The sequence below is a fragment of the Branchiostoma belcheri genome, unplaced genomic scaffold, assembly GCF_001625305.1.
Source record: "Branchiostoma belcheri isolate BF01 breed outbred unplaced genomic scaffold, Haploidv18h27 scaffold3, whole genome shotgun sequence".
NCBI classification, from domain to species: Eukaryota; Metazoa; Chordata; class Leptocardii; order Amphioxiformes; family Branchiostomatidae; genus Branchiostoma; species Branchiostoma belcheri.
In genome coordinates this window covers 1,353,015-1,370,265 of record NW_017803909.1, presented here as the reverse complement: position 1 = coordinate 1,370,265, position 17,251 = coordinate 1,353,015, and the positions used below count along the sequence as shown (strand labels likewise).

General features: G+C 41.6%; 2 protein-coding genes across 2 annotated transcripts in view; one reads left to right on the top strand and one right to left on the bottom strand.

The window, feature by feature from the left end:
• Positions 1–7,483, top strand: part of LOC109473324 (Golgi apparatus protein 1-like) — a 61,561-nt gene extending 54,078 nt beyond the window's left edge. Inside the window, exons 42-49 of the mRNA XM_019773194.1 lie at positions 1,141–1,371; positions 1,518–1,597; positions 1,960–2,143; positions 2,432–2,533; positions 2,839–2,949; positions 3,193–3,313; positions 3,425–3,531; positions 3,704–7,483. Coding sequence (XP_019628753.1) covers positions 1,141–1,371; positions 1,518–1,597; positions 1,960–2,143; positions 2,432–2,533; positions 2,839–2,949; positions 3,193–3,313; positions 3,425–3,531; positions 3,704–3,871 — 1,104 coding nt within the window. The 3' untranslated portion in view covers positions 3,872–7,483. The remainder of the gene's footprint in view (positions 1–1,140; positions 1,372–1,517; positions 1,598–1,959; positions 2,144–2,431; positions 2,534–2,838; positions 2,950–3,192; positions 3,314–3,424; positions 3,532–3,703) is intronic.
• Positions 7,484–7,856: 373 nt separating this feature from the next.
• Positions 7,857–17,251, bottom strand: part of LOC109473702 (pyruvate dehydrogenase phosphatase regulatory subunit, mitochondrial-like) — a 13,128-nt gene continuing 3,733 nt past the window's right edge. Inside the window, exons 9-18 of the mRNA XM_019773668.1 lie at positions 11,568–11,692; positions 11,239–11,431; positions 10,766–10,921; positions 10,420–10,562; positions 10,139–10,287; positions 9,794–10,004; positions 9,417–9,506; positions 9,001–9,183; positions 8,560–8,751; positions 7,857–8,390 (exon numbers count right to left, since the gene is read on the bottom strand). Coding sequence (XP_019629227.1) covers positions 8,235–8,390; positions 8,560–8,751; positions 9,001–9,183; positions 9,417–9,506; positions 9,794–10,004; positions 10,139–10,287; positions 10,420–10,562; positions 10,766–10,921; positions 11,239–11,431; positions 11,568–11,692 — 1,598 coding nt within the window. The 3' untranslated portion in view covers positions 7,857–8,234. The remainder of the gene's footprint in view (positions 8,391–8,559; positions 8,752–9,000; positions 9,184–9,416; positions 9,507–9,793; positions 10,005–10,138; positions 10,288–10,419; positions 10,563–10,765; positions 10,922–11,238; positions 11,432–11,567; positions 11,693–17,251) is intronic.

Below are 17,251 nucleotides of genomic sequence, written 5' to 3'. Positions count from 1 at the left end.
AACTTCCAAGAAAATCCAAATCGACCGGTAGACTTTGCCCCTTCGTTGTTGGTTTTGATGAGTGCAAGTGACGTAGATGATTAAAACAATGGTTTATTTAAAGTACATGACAAAGACAGAGAAGGTAAGAAAGCCGACGTAACGTTTTGGTGCGGGCAGGCACTCCGCCGAACACGCTCGCGCGCGCGCCACCGAATCGTTCTATTCTTGGCCAAAATGAGCGCTGCAGAGGGACTGACCTCGCGCGGTTTCGGGGCAAAGCCATTGCGTCATTAAAATATACAGCAAGTCATATACCGCCAGAAAGTAGAGGAGTGCCTCCTTGTCATGAGCTGGATGTCCTGTTGGTTTGCAATCTGCAACTAGGTGAAAATACGAGGAGAATTTGTACCAAAATTACCCCTTTTCCAATCATATTATCGACATGATTTAGGTATACCATCGGTTTAAAAAGTATATACAAGCTAAAAGGAAACCTTGAATACTGTACATAACTTAAAGTTGTGGGGATACGTGGTTGCGCACGTCTGTAGTGAGCTTTCGTTTGAGCCGTGTCAACGCCCGCGCGCTTGGAACGGACTACTTTCTCTCGCGGAAGGAAAAGAAAACTGCATAGAACTCTCGGGATGGCGTGCCGGCTGAAGATTAGTAAAGCTTTCGAGATTCAAAGTACTTGTTGTTGCATCTTTGTTCTCATATAGCTACTACAAATGTATTTAATTCATTTACCAGAGAACCTTTGCCAGTTTTAAACTGGGGTAAGTTTGGAATAGTCCACTTTTGCGTGGGAGGGAGATGGACTGAAATATGCTGTATTTACTCCCAAGCAAATGTCGGCCTTTCTAGTTGGTCTTTTATCCTCCCAGGGCTTGGATCTATAATAAGTGAGTTTGTGGAACCAGCAGTTGGACCAGTACATTTACAAATGTATTACCACAAATAATTATTGTAGTATGACATGTAACTTAAGTAGGAAGTGACAGAAATGATAGTGTACTGTACTAAAGGATTATATTCTGTGAACATGACATTGTGAAACATTATTGTGCACATTGGAATGAGTTGAAATGTAGGATTTTGCTTGAGATTGTACGATAACTACTTAGTATCCAATTGTGACATGTTTTGTGGTCTTCGCAGGGTGAGGATGTGCGTCTAGACCCTAAACTGATGCATGAGTGTCACGATGACATCAAGAAGCACTGTGACACGGAGCAGGCCGGGGACGCTCGCATGCTGGAGTGTCTGAAGAGACACAAGAAGAAGCTGTCCGACGGCTGTCATATCAAACTGTTTAACCGTGAGCGGGAGGAACTGACTGATAACAGTGTGGACTATGGCTTCATGAGGGACTGTAAACCCATGGTGAAGGTAAAGCTCAAGTCAAGCTGTTTCATTCAAGTCCCTTCCATGTATGAAAATATAAAGAAAGAGCATGAAAGTGCTTCAACTCTATATGTGTTTTTGCCATTTAATGGGAATAACAGTGATAACTGTTGGTGTTTTGTCCTCCCCAGCGGTTCTGCCCCCAGTCTGACCCTAAGGACGTGTTACACTGCCTCAGGAAAAACAAGAACAATGAGTTCATGGATGAAAGGTAACAACTACAAAATGACTGTGTCAAGATGTGATTGACAAATTTTGACTTTGTGTGCCATGTTCTAAGGAAGAAAGAAAACAATATTACTGAGTCGTCTTTTGTATTTGTTGAGTAGGAATTTGGAAAATTCCAGAATAGAAAAAAACAGTTAAGCTCCAAAAATTGTAAATAAATTGCCCATGCTCTAAATTATTATGTATTCTTCTTCCCACTGCCTAACCCTGTAACCCTTACAAATCTGGTGCCAAACAGCTGCCTTAGCATGCTGAAGGTTAAATGGGAAATAAAGACTTTACATAATCCCAGTGTGATAACAGAGTGAAGATCAAATCTGATGGTCTTCACTTCTTTCCCTTCAGATGTAGGAAAGCTATCACACAAAGACAGATTGAGCAGGCCGAAGACTACAGGCTGGATGTTGAGCTGCAGAAGAAGTGCAAGAAAGACGTCCCTAAGTTCTGCAGGGACATCCTGGCTGAAGCAAGGTCAACAGAACTGGAGGGCAAAGTCATCGGCTGCCTCAAGGCCAAAGTGGGCAAGAATGTGCGTATTGTTTCCTGATAGTGCTCTGATTTTCATTTTACCCTGGAAATTGTCAGCTACAAGTTATAACTTCTGCTAATTACAATCTAATGTGTAGCACAGTTGAACCACATTGTGATATAAGGAGTAACAACAAAATAGGAAATTGCTTTTCTATAACACTTCCAGCTCGTTAAAGATTGTATTGAAGATTAACCATATCCCTACTAACTTACATTGAGTGTATTCAGCCTTCAGCAGGGAGAAGGTTAACCATGAGGTTTGAATTGTCCCTGTTCCTCCATGCAGCGGCTGTCTCCACAGTGTGAGGACCACATTAAAGAACTGATGAGGGAGGCAGCCATCGACTACAGGATGGACCCACAGCTGGCACAGGGCTGTATGGAAGAGGTATGTGCTCAAACCTGCTGGGTGGGAGGGGGGTGGGGACTACCAGTACTCCGTGAGGATATGATCTTCATACTGCAGGAATAGTTTCATCAAGTTGATATGTTATGGGAAAATAAGAGTGGTGATAATCACATCATCCCAGTAGACCAACCAAGTGACCAGCAAAATTATCATCCATATGATAAGGCTTATAGCATTGGAACAAATGACTTTTTTGAAGGACGTACATGTAGGCACTGCCCCCGAGTTGTAGAGAAAAATATAGAATTTAGACAAGAATGACTGATTTTTCCTTCCGTGTTTAGATGACCAAAATGTGCAGCGAGGAGATGACAAACCCTGAGACTGGCAGTGTGGAGGAGTGTCTCAAGAAAAAGTTCTCTGAGAAAAATAAATTCAGCAAAATGTGCCAGACGGTAAGTTCTTGACTAATGATGTTGATTGAGTAGTGTTATGGTTTAAAGCTTTTGTTATTAGTTAAATGCCAAAGGTAGTAAAAAAATTCAAATTCATCAGCACCATTCAATGACTTGATTAGCTGAAAACCAAGAATGCAAAATCCATAACAACTCTATTTCCTTGTGATAGCCAAGCTGTTTATTCTTATCCAGTCACAACATTGTATCATGTAGTTACTGGGCTTGTTTGTTGTCTTACAGCAAGTGTTACGGTTGCTACAAGAAGGGAAGGCTGACATCCATGTCGATCCACTACTGCACCAGTCCTGTGCACTGGACATCAAGCACTACTGTGCAGGGATACCGGCCGGGGAGGGCAGGCGTGAGTACCTCTCTTCCTCTCTCTTTCTGTCTTACCATCCTACTTCTTCCGTTTTCATTTTGATCAGCAGTTTCCTCAAGCCCTGTAATCTCCTGCTGTTGTGTTGTACAGAAATGTCCTGTCTGCTGGAGGCACTAGAGGACAGAACTGTGCACCTCCAGCGAGACTGTGAGGAGAAGCTGAAGAGCAGGGTGGAGATGTGGGAATATGCTGCTAAGGTAGGATTTCAAATGTGTAATTTGCAGGTGTAGAAATTTCCCATTTACATGAAGGAAACATGTACCATAGTTTAGCTTGCTGCTACATAACTATCAACATGATATTCTTTGATGTCATAAATTTCCCTGGGATTGTGACTCATTTGTAATACTGCTGTGTTGTTCTTTTAAGGTTGCTCCTCCGGAGACCTTTAACGAGCTAATGGTACAGATGTCGGCATCCCCAGCGAGAAATTATTTCGTGGGTGTAATATGTGGAGCAGTCCTCATCATCCTCTGTTTGGGAGTGCTTACAGGCAGAATGACGAAAAGGGTTCGAGCGGAACTTAAGAACCGGTAGCGCTAGTCCTGCACTGGCCCCCAGTCTTTCACCCTGCAGTAAACAAGGCTCAAAGTGGCCATGAAACATGTTGTGTAGCTCATGCTCCTTAGCTATCAATCTAAAACATTGGGTACTGTTTGTGTATTTTCCCATCCTACAGAATGGACTGACTGCTTACTGCCTTTAAAGTAGATATGACTGATAGCTATGGATCCAGAGCTATACAGCAGTGGTATTCATTCATCACTGATGTACAGACTGTAGATGTTAATGGTAGGGAAGGGGTTACTGGTTGGGAAGTGTGATTTTTCAACCTGTCCTGTTCCCATGTATCAACATCAACTCTTTGTACTGTAGACTACAGTAGTTGTTTCCATGTATTGAGCTACGCTACGCTTGGTGTCATACACAGCTTGCTGGTCAAATAAGAGATTTTTGCTCTTGGCTTTATTTGCTTGTTTAGCACATTATCAGCCTACGCCAATTTCTTACAAAACCGCTTTCTTGATCAGCCTGTGCCAATTTCATACAGAACTGTTTTCATGATCACTGTCATGCTAATTCTGCCTTGAAATCTTATTTTGGGACTGTTCGAAAGAACACAATATATGTTAAACTGAAATTCATAGAATGCTTTTCTCCAATTTGAGGCTTTTGCCTGCTACATGCAGTAAATATGTATACTTAATGTGATTGTTCTATGATTCTCCAATAGCGTGTATATTTTGAGATAATGGTAACAACTGCTTTGCTGTCATTTCAGTTTGGTGAAGTGCCTTCACCTGGTTACAAAATACTCAATGAATAGTTGAATGTGAATTACTGTGGCATATTGCACAGTAGGATGCTGGAAAAGTATGTGCTTTGCCCTGTTCTGTAGTGTAGTGATGATTTTGAATGATTTTAGAATTGAGAAAACATTCAGAATGGAAACTAATTAATGGCTCTGCTTTATTCCTGACATACAGGGCAAATATTAGGAAATATGAATTTTGAATGTAAAATGTGGAATTTTGTTGACTGTGGCAATGAAGCAATTAATGCAAAATTCCAATTTGATTTTTTTAATGATTTAGGACTAATGCTGACGCATCAGTCAAGTCATATCAGCCAACACAAAAATCTCTGTATCTTGTGTTTTGATTAGATACCGTGCCTTGTAAACCTTCTAGGTGTATTGGCTGACACATCGCTGTGGAGTACAGTAGTGCAGTGGCTTACTCGGCCCACCAGGGACGACAGATGATGATGATGAGGTGTTTTGAGTTGCCACCGCATGTTGCTAAGGCTCAGATTTGATTATAGTCGTTACTATGAAACAGTCCCAAATTGTTCAAAAGGATGTTTTATGGACATCATCATAAACGCAAACCACAAAAACCACAAATAGAATGTTTGAACAACAGTCCAACTCTCTATCTTGGACTGAATATGATTGTTTTTGTAAAAGTATTTTGTAGCTTGTTCTTTTTTCTAGCCGTGGTTAAGTTGTAGATGGATACTTTGCGTACATTGTAGACACTTTGTTCTTCGAATCCTATGCATTGGCATTAATATTGATATTTCCCTGTTGGGAATTGATCTGTTATGGGGAGGGCCAAAATCTGCACCTGATTTGCAAAAAGCTTGCTCATTTAACATAAAACCATGTTGCCCCTGATTCAATCCAGCTATGGACATCTTAAACTTGAACCACTTTTTCTGTGTAGTTCTGGATAGAATGCCACAGTCACTAAGTGAGATAAAGCAAAAAGCTGTGTGTAACCATGTCAGACCTTAGGCTGCCTTCTTCTTGGTTGGAAATGTTTGATTATGGTGAAGAGGTTTAAACAATAAACAGAAATGTATACAGTTCTGGGGGGATGTTGTATAACATATATTCTCTTGCCAAGGAACTCATATTGTATGACATTGAAGCTATATTCAGGAAGAAATGACATGAATGTGTCCAGCTGTGTTATTTTGTGTCTAAGTATGTTCATATTATACACAAGACCTAAACTGGCTTTGGCATTAAGTAGGGCAGATGTCTGTGCATGTCACTGTTGAGTTCATGCCATTTCATCAGTATTTCCATGTCACAATTGTTTAAGTGAGAGGCTTGCTTTTCAAAAGTTACAGATTTTTTAATGGTAAATCTCGTTTGAGTGAATGTAAAATGAGCCACTGAGGAGAGTGCAGCATTTTGATTTAGAATTTGCATTGGTAACCTAGTCATACTTATAAGTGTATGGAGCTGAGCATGCTTGTATTCCTGTCAACATCTATAAGGTAAATCTCTGATGATGGGATTGGTAGAGGGCATGTAGAAATATGATAGATATGTACAGGATCCTTTCTTCAAAGACTATTTTCTTCTTGTGATGAGATTTTTTGCCTTGATGATGTAGAGAATGTCAGTCAACAATTTGTGGAGTCTCTGTTCAGGTGTACATGTAGGATAATGGTCCCTGGGGAAGGCAGAGACTCAGATTATTGTTTGTAGAGGTGTAGCTGCTATTCAAGTTTTGTCGATTCTTTAATCAGTAAATAATATTCAATGGTATTGCATACTCGTCAAGTACACTGTAAATGTTCATAATATTGAGAGAAGTTTTTGGTTATGATACAGCTGATAGGAAATGTCATATATTGCCAGAAAAGATGATGACTGATATCTAGTAACATCTGTCCTCCCCAGGGGCTGTATTGAAACAGGGACTTCAGAAGTTCAGTAGCAACTTTTCTAGTGTATGTGCCTAATTTGGAATCCTCTGCTGTATTGTATGTGAAGAAGATGACAGGCTTAATTTTGTATGTAGTGTAGATGGGAGCTGTCACTTTACTGCTTTAGTGTCAGGTCAAGAGTTTCCATTGCTGCTGTTTTGAATGATGCCACTACACTTCCTCTGAAGGGAGGTACTGGGGTACGTAAATGTTATCAGCCATGATGCACAGATAGATTATTAATGGCAGGGACCAGATACACATATACATGTAAGGTATGTTGTACTTACCCTGTACCCAGTGTACTTTATACCACTGCCTCCAGACATGGCTTTCATTAGCTAGGACCCATTAAAAACCTCTGATCAAGAGAGATGGCTGGCACTTTGTCAAAATAGTGATAGCCACCTGTCTCGATCAGATCTGTCAGGCCCTTGGACGCAAATATTGCTATGCCTGGAGGCAATAGTAGAAACACTAAGGGCAGCAAAAGTTCAACATCTCCAATTAGTACATGTGTATGTGTGGGTATTTCATGCTGGGACACAATCTGGTAGAACTAGCTTGATGAACAAGCCATGAGCTGGGACTCATTGGGTGGTTTGAGATTGAGTTTTCATCAGCTGTTTTTGTACATAGAAACATAGGCTAGTGAACTCTACCAGGATACTTAACACTTCTAATGGACCAAACATTTCCTACATAATCATTGAACAAGTGTCTCTTTTCACATGCCCTGCCTATTTAGTACATGTGCTTAAAGCAAGTATGTGTAAGTATGTTCCTTCAGAGGAAGTGTGGTGATTTAGCACATAATTTCATTCTGTATGTTCAGTATTTCAATTTTTGGTGTCGCTGCCCCAAACTGTACATGGTGTATCTATTTCTTTGAACAATAAACTGCCTTTACAAAGTTGCAGAGTACAGCTTATGTTTGTTAACTCTATAAATGAAAAGATTACTGTATTGTAGTCAAAATTCCGTGGTAGCTATTATTTCTAAAGACATATTTCTCAGCAGATCTGGAACTTCTCAATGATTTTTGACTGCTATCTTTTTTATTTAAAATCATAATCAGTACTGCATTCTATCTAGTGCCTGTTTGCATGATTTACAGCTTTTTAGTTCTTTTGACACAATGATGGACAATTTTTTAACAACATTTCACATGCTTTGCATTGATATACAGTTCAGAGCCAAGGACAAGTCAACGAGCCTAAATGGATGGTGTTCAGCACCAAGGACAGGTATCCTAAATTGTGTTCAGTACCAAGGACAGGTGTCCTGGGTTGTGTAGATAGTGTTCAGTACCAAGGAAGGTCTCCCAGATTGTTTTCAGCACCAAGGACAGGTATCCTGGATTGTGTTCAGCACCAAGGACAGCTCTCCTGGATTGTGTAGATGGTGTTAAGCACCAAGGACAGCTCTCCTGGATTGTGTAGATGGTGTTCAGCACCAAGGAAAGGTCTCCTGGATTGTGTAGATGGTGATCAGCACCAAGGAAAGGTCTCCTGGATTGTGTAGATGGTGTTCAGCACCAAGGACAGGTCTCCTGGATTGTGTAGATGGTGTTCAGCACCAAGGACAGGTCTCCTGGATTGTGTAGATGGTGTTCAGCACCAAGGACAGGTCTCCTGGATTGTGTAGATGGTGTTCAGTCCTGAGGACAGGTCTTTCAAAGTTTCAAGTGATCTGATATCAATGAGGCTGTGGCAGAGAAACGTTTCCCAGCAATCTCAACCTCAAACTTGTTCTTTGTTATGAAGTCATCAGTGACTACCCTCCCCTCTTCCTTCATGGCATCTTGGTCATGCACAAAACCAAGGCAGATCTGTGGAACAACACAAACCATTTTACTCACATTTAGCACAACTGTGACAGCTGCCAGAAGCAGCCATAGTTTTGATTGTTTAGGGAGAAGCCCAAAGGTTTGTAGAAAATTCAAAGTAAAAAGTCAATTCTAAATTGATAGAAGTTTTATTGGGCAACTGAAAGCAAACCTGTTTCTTCAGAGTGTATCCATAGCCTGCTGACGTCGTCCTGCCAACGACCCTTCCACCCTCCCAGATTGGCTCCCCTCCCCAAGGCCAAAGGTCATTCTCCAGGTCATGATTGTCCAATAGGAACATGACAAATTTCTGCCTCACTCCCTCCTGCTTCTGTTTGAGCAGGGCAGATCGACCAATGAAGTCCTGCAGTTATGAAAATGAATGGTATAGAAAGTTGCTCTGTTGTACAAAACAGCAATTGTGCCATGTTTTACTCAAGTGAAAGTTCGTTTTTGGTCATAATAAGGTAAAAATGTTTGTTCCACCCAAAAGGACAGATATAACCGTCTACACTCTTCACTTGCTTTACAACATCCAATTTTGAATCATGTAAGTATCCAAATCAGTGATGGTGCATTAGGACATACATAACAACATGCATGCATATCCTACCTTGTCTAATTTGACACTTTGCTCCTGATGGCATTTAAATGGCGTGACAGATGGATGAAGGTCAGGTCCCAGTGAAGGAATACCATGTTCCAAACACAGGTGAGTGATGGCATAGTGGCCTACATTACGGATCCCAAATGCTCTGCCCCTCTTCATGATGTAGAAATAGAGGTGTAGCGCATACTGTAAAATCAGATACGTTGATTTAGTTTTTGACCGGCATACAATCAACACATCTTTGGACATTGAACTGAACTGAAAAGATTGCAGCTCTTTAATCTTGCATCAGTAACTGTTGCTGCTTTCTATAATACTACCAAAACTGCTTTAGTAGTATACTGAAAAAATGGAACAGGTTGCATGATTGATATTAGTAAGGTGAGCATTGTGAAAGTTACATGTAACATTAATTTTACCTCTAGTGGTACGTACAACATCCATCCAAGCTCTCCAACATGACTGATGGTCATGACACGAACACGCGGGGCAAAACCAATACACAGCTCCTGTGACAAAGCCACACACAGTTAAAGCCTTACGTGTAGTACAACAATACTGCAGTTTACCTGAACTTTGTGATCTTCATGCTGGTGAACTTCCAGCACTTCTCAATTATCCAATCAATGGATGATTCAAATGCTGCCACTACTATTGTGCAAAATCTTTAAAGATTGCAGCCTCCTACTTTGTGTTAGATATTTACTATGTTTCTCTCCTACAAACAAAATTAAATTTGATGAGACTGACATGATCATACATGTAGTTATACGGTTTGATTTGCATGGCAGCTCACCCTGCAGACATTTGATGGGAAGTTATGGCTGCTCATGGTGACCACATCAGTCAGACTAGCCATCAGCTCCCTCGTCCTGGGACCAAGAACGTTGAAAGCAGCGTAACTTCGCGTCACGTCCATGATCCGTACAGATCCATCGCTAGGGAGATGGCGGTTTAGCCACGCCCAGCTCCGCACCATCTGATTGGGTGGGGACATTATGACGTAGCTGCAAATAAAAAGGTCAAGCCTGCTTTGGCAACAAAAGTGGATGCCGAAAATACATTTACAAGCTGGAACTTATCTCCAACAAAAGAGCAGTAAACATTAATTTGTTTTTTTGTTATATTGGGATGTTCTTACTGATTGTTGGCGAGTCGAGCTATCCTGCAGTCATTCTCGTAGCCTCCATAGTGGTTGAGCATGCCGGTATGCAGCACTGTCCCCACCGGAACATCCACCTCATTACAGCACAGCCTCTGTAGGTACGTCACCACCTCATCACCTGCGGACTGCACAAAAGAAATCCACATTGACTTCTTGCTGTGATCTTTGTTATGTTTAATCTGACTTCAAATATTGCATGAATGAACCATTTATAAAGCACAATCTATGCTATCAACATATGGTATCCTTCAACTGACCTGTACTTCAAATTTAGTAAGTGAAGACATGTCAACGATTCCAACATTTTCACAGCACACAAAGTACTCCCTTCGCACAGCTTCAAACCAGGACGGCTTCCCAAACGTCCCTTTTGTCGGCTTGTTCAACTCCATGAAGTCATCTGAAACATAAAATTGGACACATTAATGTAGAAGGGGTGATCACAATATGAAAGTTCTTCACAGTCCTACATTGTAGTCATACAATACAGACCAAAAAGCTACCAGTATAAAAGGGGCACAGAATTAACCTGTAGGCAGTTAAAACGTGTGTCAGGAATTTCCCACAGGCAAGAATGGGTAAACATATGCTGTAGATAAGTACCTGAGTCTGGCCTAGAGAACCAGTTGGGTCTCTCATATCCCATGGTCTCCCCAAACACAGCCCCTGCCCTCTCCAGGAGAGGGTGCAGAGGTGACATCAGAACCCTTCGGGCTGTCCGGAACTCTTGCTTTGGGTAGGTTTGTTGGTAGTGCATCGCTGTCGGCCACGAATGCAGGTTTTTCAATTATTAACCAAAAATCTAAATGCTAAACACTTCATTCCTCCCTAAGAATGTTGTAGAGTGGGATTCCTTATCACAATACCTTAGTTTGTTCTAAAGGTTTAAACAGTGTTCTTAGGTACATGCATGCAGGCATGCAGGGTTGAACAATGACTATTGTAAACAATGAAATCACAAGAAATTAAGACGACTTTGAAAAGACACAACTTTTAATACAGATCTACAGTAATACAGATATCAATGGGGAAATATGAGCTTAGTATTGGGGTACATATAAAGAAAAATAACTCACGTAAAATCTCCTTCATTCTTTCCCTGAGGTATCTCCTGTTGTTGTGCATCTCTCCAAACCTGCGGATGTCGACCGGCCAGGTGCCAGCAGGAGGGTCCCCTGAGATGATCCATTCAGCCATGACCTTCCCCACACCACCTGCACTGGCGATTCCTCCTGAGTTCATCCCGGCAGCTACAAAGTAGCCTGGCAGCTGCAACATCAGTTTCATAAGTGGTACATTTAGTAAGACATTTACTGCAGGAAAAAGCATTCCTCCTATGTTGTGCACCCCCCTACTGTACTTAACATCACCCATCCTTGGCTGATAAATAGTCACTGTGACCCACCTCTGGTGCTTCCCCCATTATAGGTGCCATATCAGGGGTGAAGCTCTCTGGCCCGTTTAGAAATTGTCTGATCTCTGCATCCTTGATGGCTGGCATTCGGTGTATGGCCTGCTCCATGATGGGCACTGAGTGGAACAAGATTTGGTCTTTGTGAGTGATTCTAAATGCCAGGTCTTGGGATCTTGGAAGCAAGACATTCTAGAATCTACCTGAACTTAAATCACATTGTAATCTATTGAGATTCACCTATTGTGTCAGAACTCATTAGCAAGGAATAAAAAGTATCTGACTTACTGAAGTGGTCCCAGTCTTCCTCTAACAGTTGGAACTCAAACTTTGGTGGGATACCCTCTGTGAAGATCGGTCTGGGATTCATTTCAAAACCTCCTACCATGACACCTCCACTCCACTCACGTGTGTAGTGCATGCCATCAGGGTCCCTGATAACTGGACGGAGTACAGGATACTTGAAACAAATGTGTGCATACTACATTGTACCATCTAAAGCCACGCACATGCAAAATGGACATTATGATATACATCAACCAGTCTAGATGAGATTTATAAAGAGAAAAGTAAAATTCTGGGATCAGTACCTGGCTGGTTCTTGGTCACACCAGGGAAAGGTTTCGTCACGACATAGAAGTGTTCACAGGAATGCAGCGGTACTCGAACAGTTGGACTGGACAGTTGACCCAGCTGCCACGCCCACTGCAATGGATAAGAAGAACAATCGCACAGTTCTGAAGACTAAAGTTTTAATTACATGTACATCTACAGATCCTACTCTCTGGTACACTATATTTGGCTCAGTGTATCATTTACCTAGCAAATACTAGTACAATATAAATGAATAAAGGCTACTGCTTGCTCTACAAACTGACCCTGTACAAGCATGTACAAATGTACTGCCAGCTGCAGCCAGATCCAAAATGCTGGTCTCATAATGTTCAGCCAGGAAAACTGTAATATCTCGTCCTAGTCACAACCCACCTGTCCAGCACAGTTGACTAAGTATTCACATCTGATGTCACCCCGGTTGGTTCGGACCCCCGCCACCCTGCCGGCGTCTGTCAGGACGGTTTCCACGGCAACCTGCTGGTGAATCTGCACCCCTGGATTGTAAGGAATCATGGGATAACTACATGGTGTTCTCATGTCCCCAAATAGATGGATTGTCACTGAAGCAATCATTAAATCTTGAAAGTTCATCTGTGTTGGTAGACTTCATCATGCAGGAAGTAGATTGATTGCTCATTCCTTGCCAAAGACTGGCCTTGTACAGTCGAGCATTCTTGTGTTGGAAATTACAGTTTAAATTTCCCGCATAATTATTAAATATCTTTTATCCTTGCATAATATTTTTAAGTGGCCCATTGTAACTCACTGTAAGAAACTTGGTCCAAATGGCCAGAAGAGGTGTTTCTACAGTTACAGTAGTGATTTACAACTAGCAATATTTGACTTCTTTGAGACTTTCGATCCCCTTCAACCCCAGAAGCCTGAACTGCCAACATTAGAAGCCCACCTTGTAACGTTGCTCCCTTTGCCAGAGATTGCATCACATCAGAAGGTGTTGCCATCCCGTCCCCGGGAATCCACAGGGCACCCTTCAGGTCATCCACCCTCAGCAGGGGAACCTGAGCAGCTACGTCATTAGCGCTGATCATCTCACACTGGACACCTTCTGCTCTGGAGTTAAGGAAAAGTCTTAAGTTTGTGATCTCCACTTTATGATATCCTCTGGCTAGATGGGAAGTCCTGGCTGTATAACTTACTATACAGTACAATAAATCAAATCATATTACAAATGCACTTCAGGGACTTTTAGTGTCTAACATGTCTAAAAAGTGTCTAATAACCAATCCAAAGTGTCCAACCATCATCTCCCAGTAATTGTTTTCTACTTTGTGATGTAATCAGATTCGATGGTTATTTTTTTAAAGTCAGATTTATTTCTCTTAGAGCTGACATTACAGCCCAGGTGTTGACATTAGGTTTTATTACCTTGCAGCAGCAGCAGTTCTCCTGAGGTAAATCATGCGGTCTGTTGTCCTGGCCAGGGACATGGAGCCACACTGTCGCCAGCCTACAAGGATGCAGAAACACATGTACAGCAGTCATGCAGATTTGCTGTGATATTAGCTATTCACATTTCCTATTCCTAGGTTTAAAGGTATTGTAGATCAATAATACTGTCCTATATTGGTCCTGACAGAGTTGGCAAGCAAAAAAACTACTGATGATCTAGCAGGGTTTAGTGAATTAGGTGAATTTGATGTCATTGAGGAGTGTGTGTAATAGTAATACCACTGACCAGTGCCTAGGCCTGTTTCCTCTTCCAGAGTGGCATAAAGCTGTGTGCTGTACTGACATATGTTGGTGTGGAGGGTATTCGCACGCATCTGACCCACCAACCCTGCTGAATGCCATGTTGTGCCACATCCCAAGCTGTAAGAAAAAATTTGTTGTCACAAAACATACAATAGAATTCTGTTGCTTACATTTTAAGGATTTTGGTCTCTCTGATGAGATCTGTAATTTATTGGCCAGTAGATATGACTATTAGGACATTTTAAATGCTTGAAGAACTCTGTTACCTCCCCTGTTCCAGCAGCACCACGTCAGTCCAGCCAGACTTGGCCAGATGATACGCCACCGAGCAGCCGATGACCCCTCCACCAGCGATCACGACCCGTGCCTCAGACGGCAGCTGTACACTTGCTGAGCTGAGTTCACGGCAGCTAGATGTTGTCCTCACATATTTCACTGTACAAAAATGTAGTAGAGATTTCTTTTGTCACAGACAGTCTACATCAATTACATCCATTTATGCAAACTAAGTATCAGTTAGAACATCTGACATACATTGTTGTACCATGTACATTGTCATGCAATAAAGTTCTTCATTTCATATATGTAACGTTACATTAATTGGGCTAAATTTTTATTTACTAACAATAGTGTTCATGTGTTCATATAAGATAGGCACAAAAAACAGTCAACTTTTGTCAACTTTTGTTATTGATGCAGTTGAATTTTAGCCTTGGTACCATCCTACTTGCTTCCCTAAGAAGTAGTCTGGAAACGGTTAGATCTATTTGGTTTGGTGATGATGTCACATAATGAGGTAGGCCACATGGGGAGGGCTGGGCGGAGCCTCTTCCACTAGATGACCCATCAGTACAAAAGTCCATGTGGCCATGTGCTGTTTTGGTAAGGGTAAAAAAAGTTTCTGCTGATGTGTGACAAGTACAGCCTCAAATTTACCTCGAGTACAACCATTTCTTGTAGTTTTCTTTAAGCAAGATGTTCTTTGTGGCTTTGTTTAACTTCAAATGTTAGCAAAATCATGACAACAGTGCCTCTCAAGGGCTACTCCACTCCGTCCAAGATAAATAAGCAACTCCTTCCTTGGTCAGTGATACCTGCTGGGCAGGCAGGAGATAAGCATCACCACATACTGAGAAGGACGTTAGGCTAATGAACAAGACAAAAGGGACCAATCAGCACACTCGGGGCAAAATCTGACCGAGCCAGCCGGTTCAGATGTAACCATTTCCAGACTACTTCTTAGGGAAGCGAGTGTGGGAGCCCCGTTATACAAGTAGGATGGTACCCAGGCTAGTTGAATTTGACTGAATTTGTTTATTGCACACAACTACATATGCATACATGAACCACACACCTATTGCTTGATTTTCAGCCACACCAGGGCATTATGCTTCGCCCCTGGGGCGTTACCAAAAATATTTCCACTTTGTATACAATAGCGCACACTGACGCGTGACCTGTATTTCTGATCTTTCCCAGAAGTGCTGTCATGTATTTTAATGACAGCATTTCTCTTGTTGCCCATCGTTTCACAAATCCTTTTTTGTGCTTTTGAGGATCGAGGATCAGACACAGCATGGACACACTGACACTGTGCAATTACTTATATGGTCACGCCCACCTCTGGCCAGGCCTCGTCCCCCTATCGACCGCCTACTGGTCGGTTTACCAACACGGGTTCTCAAATTACGCGGTTTTACAACGCACAACAACAACCTGTTACGTTTACACTGGGTCAATAGCACTGTTCGTCCCCAGGGATCAAGTATAAACCTCATCATTAGTCTGACTACTTCAGTAACGTTACTTGTTTACTTCACGTTAATTATAATTCGCCTCGTCAGAAGGAAACTGAAGGAAATACTAGTAAGTTGTCCCGGCAGCCTAAAATATGCCAAGTTCTTGTCTCACCGTCATGTTTTGTCCACAGCACCCTACTTCTGGACAACAGCAGGCTTCCTGGACGGATCCGATGCAAAACCATCCTGTTTGAGATGAATACATTGCCCTGGACTTTGGCACTTCTGACGGCCTGACCTCTGTTACCAATATGTAAAGAAGTTTACCCTCCGGTAACGTTATGCTACTACTAAACAGGACCGGTTTAAAGGGACGGACCATTTTACTTGTCGAGAGGGTTGGTGGATCATGGGATGTTACGGTAAATGTTAGCATGGCAATTGTTCTCTGATATCATCTTTGCTTCGGGATATTCATGCGTTCTTGGGGGCCTCATCTCAGCAATTACTTAGGCCATGTTGATTTGATTATATGGATGACATCCGCGCGCGCATGAATTTTCGGCCGTTTCCAAAAAAAAAAAAAAAGTTTTAAACCATAATGTAAATCGTACAAAACGGTAGCAAAATGAGCAAAAATATGCCGTAAGTCACAAAAAATAAAAACTATACCAATGTCGTAGAATGCCAAAATCAAACGAAAAAGACGAAATTGTAAAGAAATGAACTTAGACTAGATTATTCACCAAACCATATTCTGTGCCATTTGTTTAACCTTCAAAACCACGTAGATTTCATAATGAAAACAACTTTTTATGGGTTCACCACACCACGAAGTGGTGTGGTGAAACCATATTGCTTTTTCTGATGTTTCTTCTCCTTCTCCTCCTCCTCCTGCCATATCTTTAAATGGATTCAGCTTCTTCATTTTAGGGCCTAAGGTCCTGAAATTTGGTATGGAGGTACAGTGGGCAAATACCCCTAGGCGTTTTTTAAATTATTGTGATACAGGCTTTTAGAATGGTTTTATTTGAGTTTTTTGGCTGTGTTATAGCAAATGTATTACTGTGTTAGTCTGCCTTGTTTACCATGTTTGGGCATGAGTCATCACAATGGAATGCAGGGCATCAACCAATAGGCATGCAGCTTTCCTCTATACTTCTTGCTGATTGGCTGTTGGGATTTAACTTGATCAACTCCTGCACAGAGCATTTCCACCTGCACAGAGCATTTCTTGCTGATTGGCTGTTGGGATTTAACTTGATTAACACCTGCACAGAAGCATTTCCATACTGACAGTATGTCTGTATTCAAGTGTTTTGGTAGGTATTTCAAGCTTTCCTGCTCCAGCATTGGAATGCCGGGCATGGACGTTTTTTTTTTATTTGAAAATCAACAGTTTGCATTATGCAATTAAAAATCCTAACCAATAAAGTAGGGAATAGCTATCCAACTGTTGTTTTAGTTGTATTTTACTTCATATTATAGTTATATCAATGTAAATCATTGTTTTCCCTTGTGTTTCCCATTCTTTCCCTGCCATGTCGTAAAATGTGGTGAACCCATCGCTGTATTTGCTCCAAAGCAAATATTGGCCTTTCTAGTTTTTTT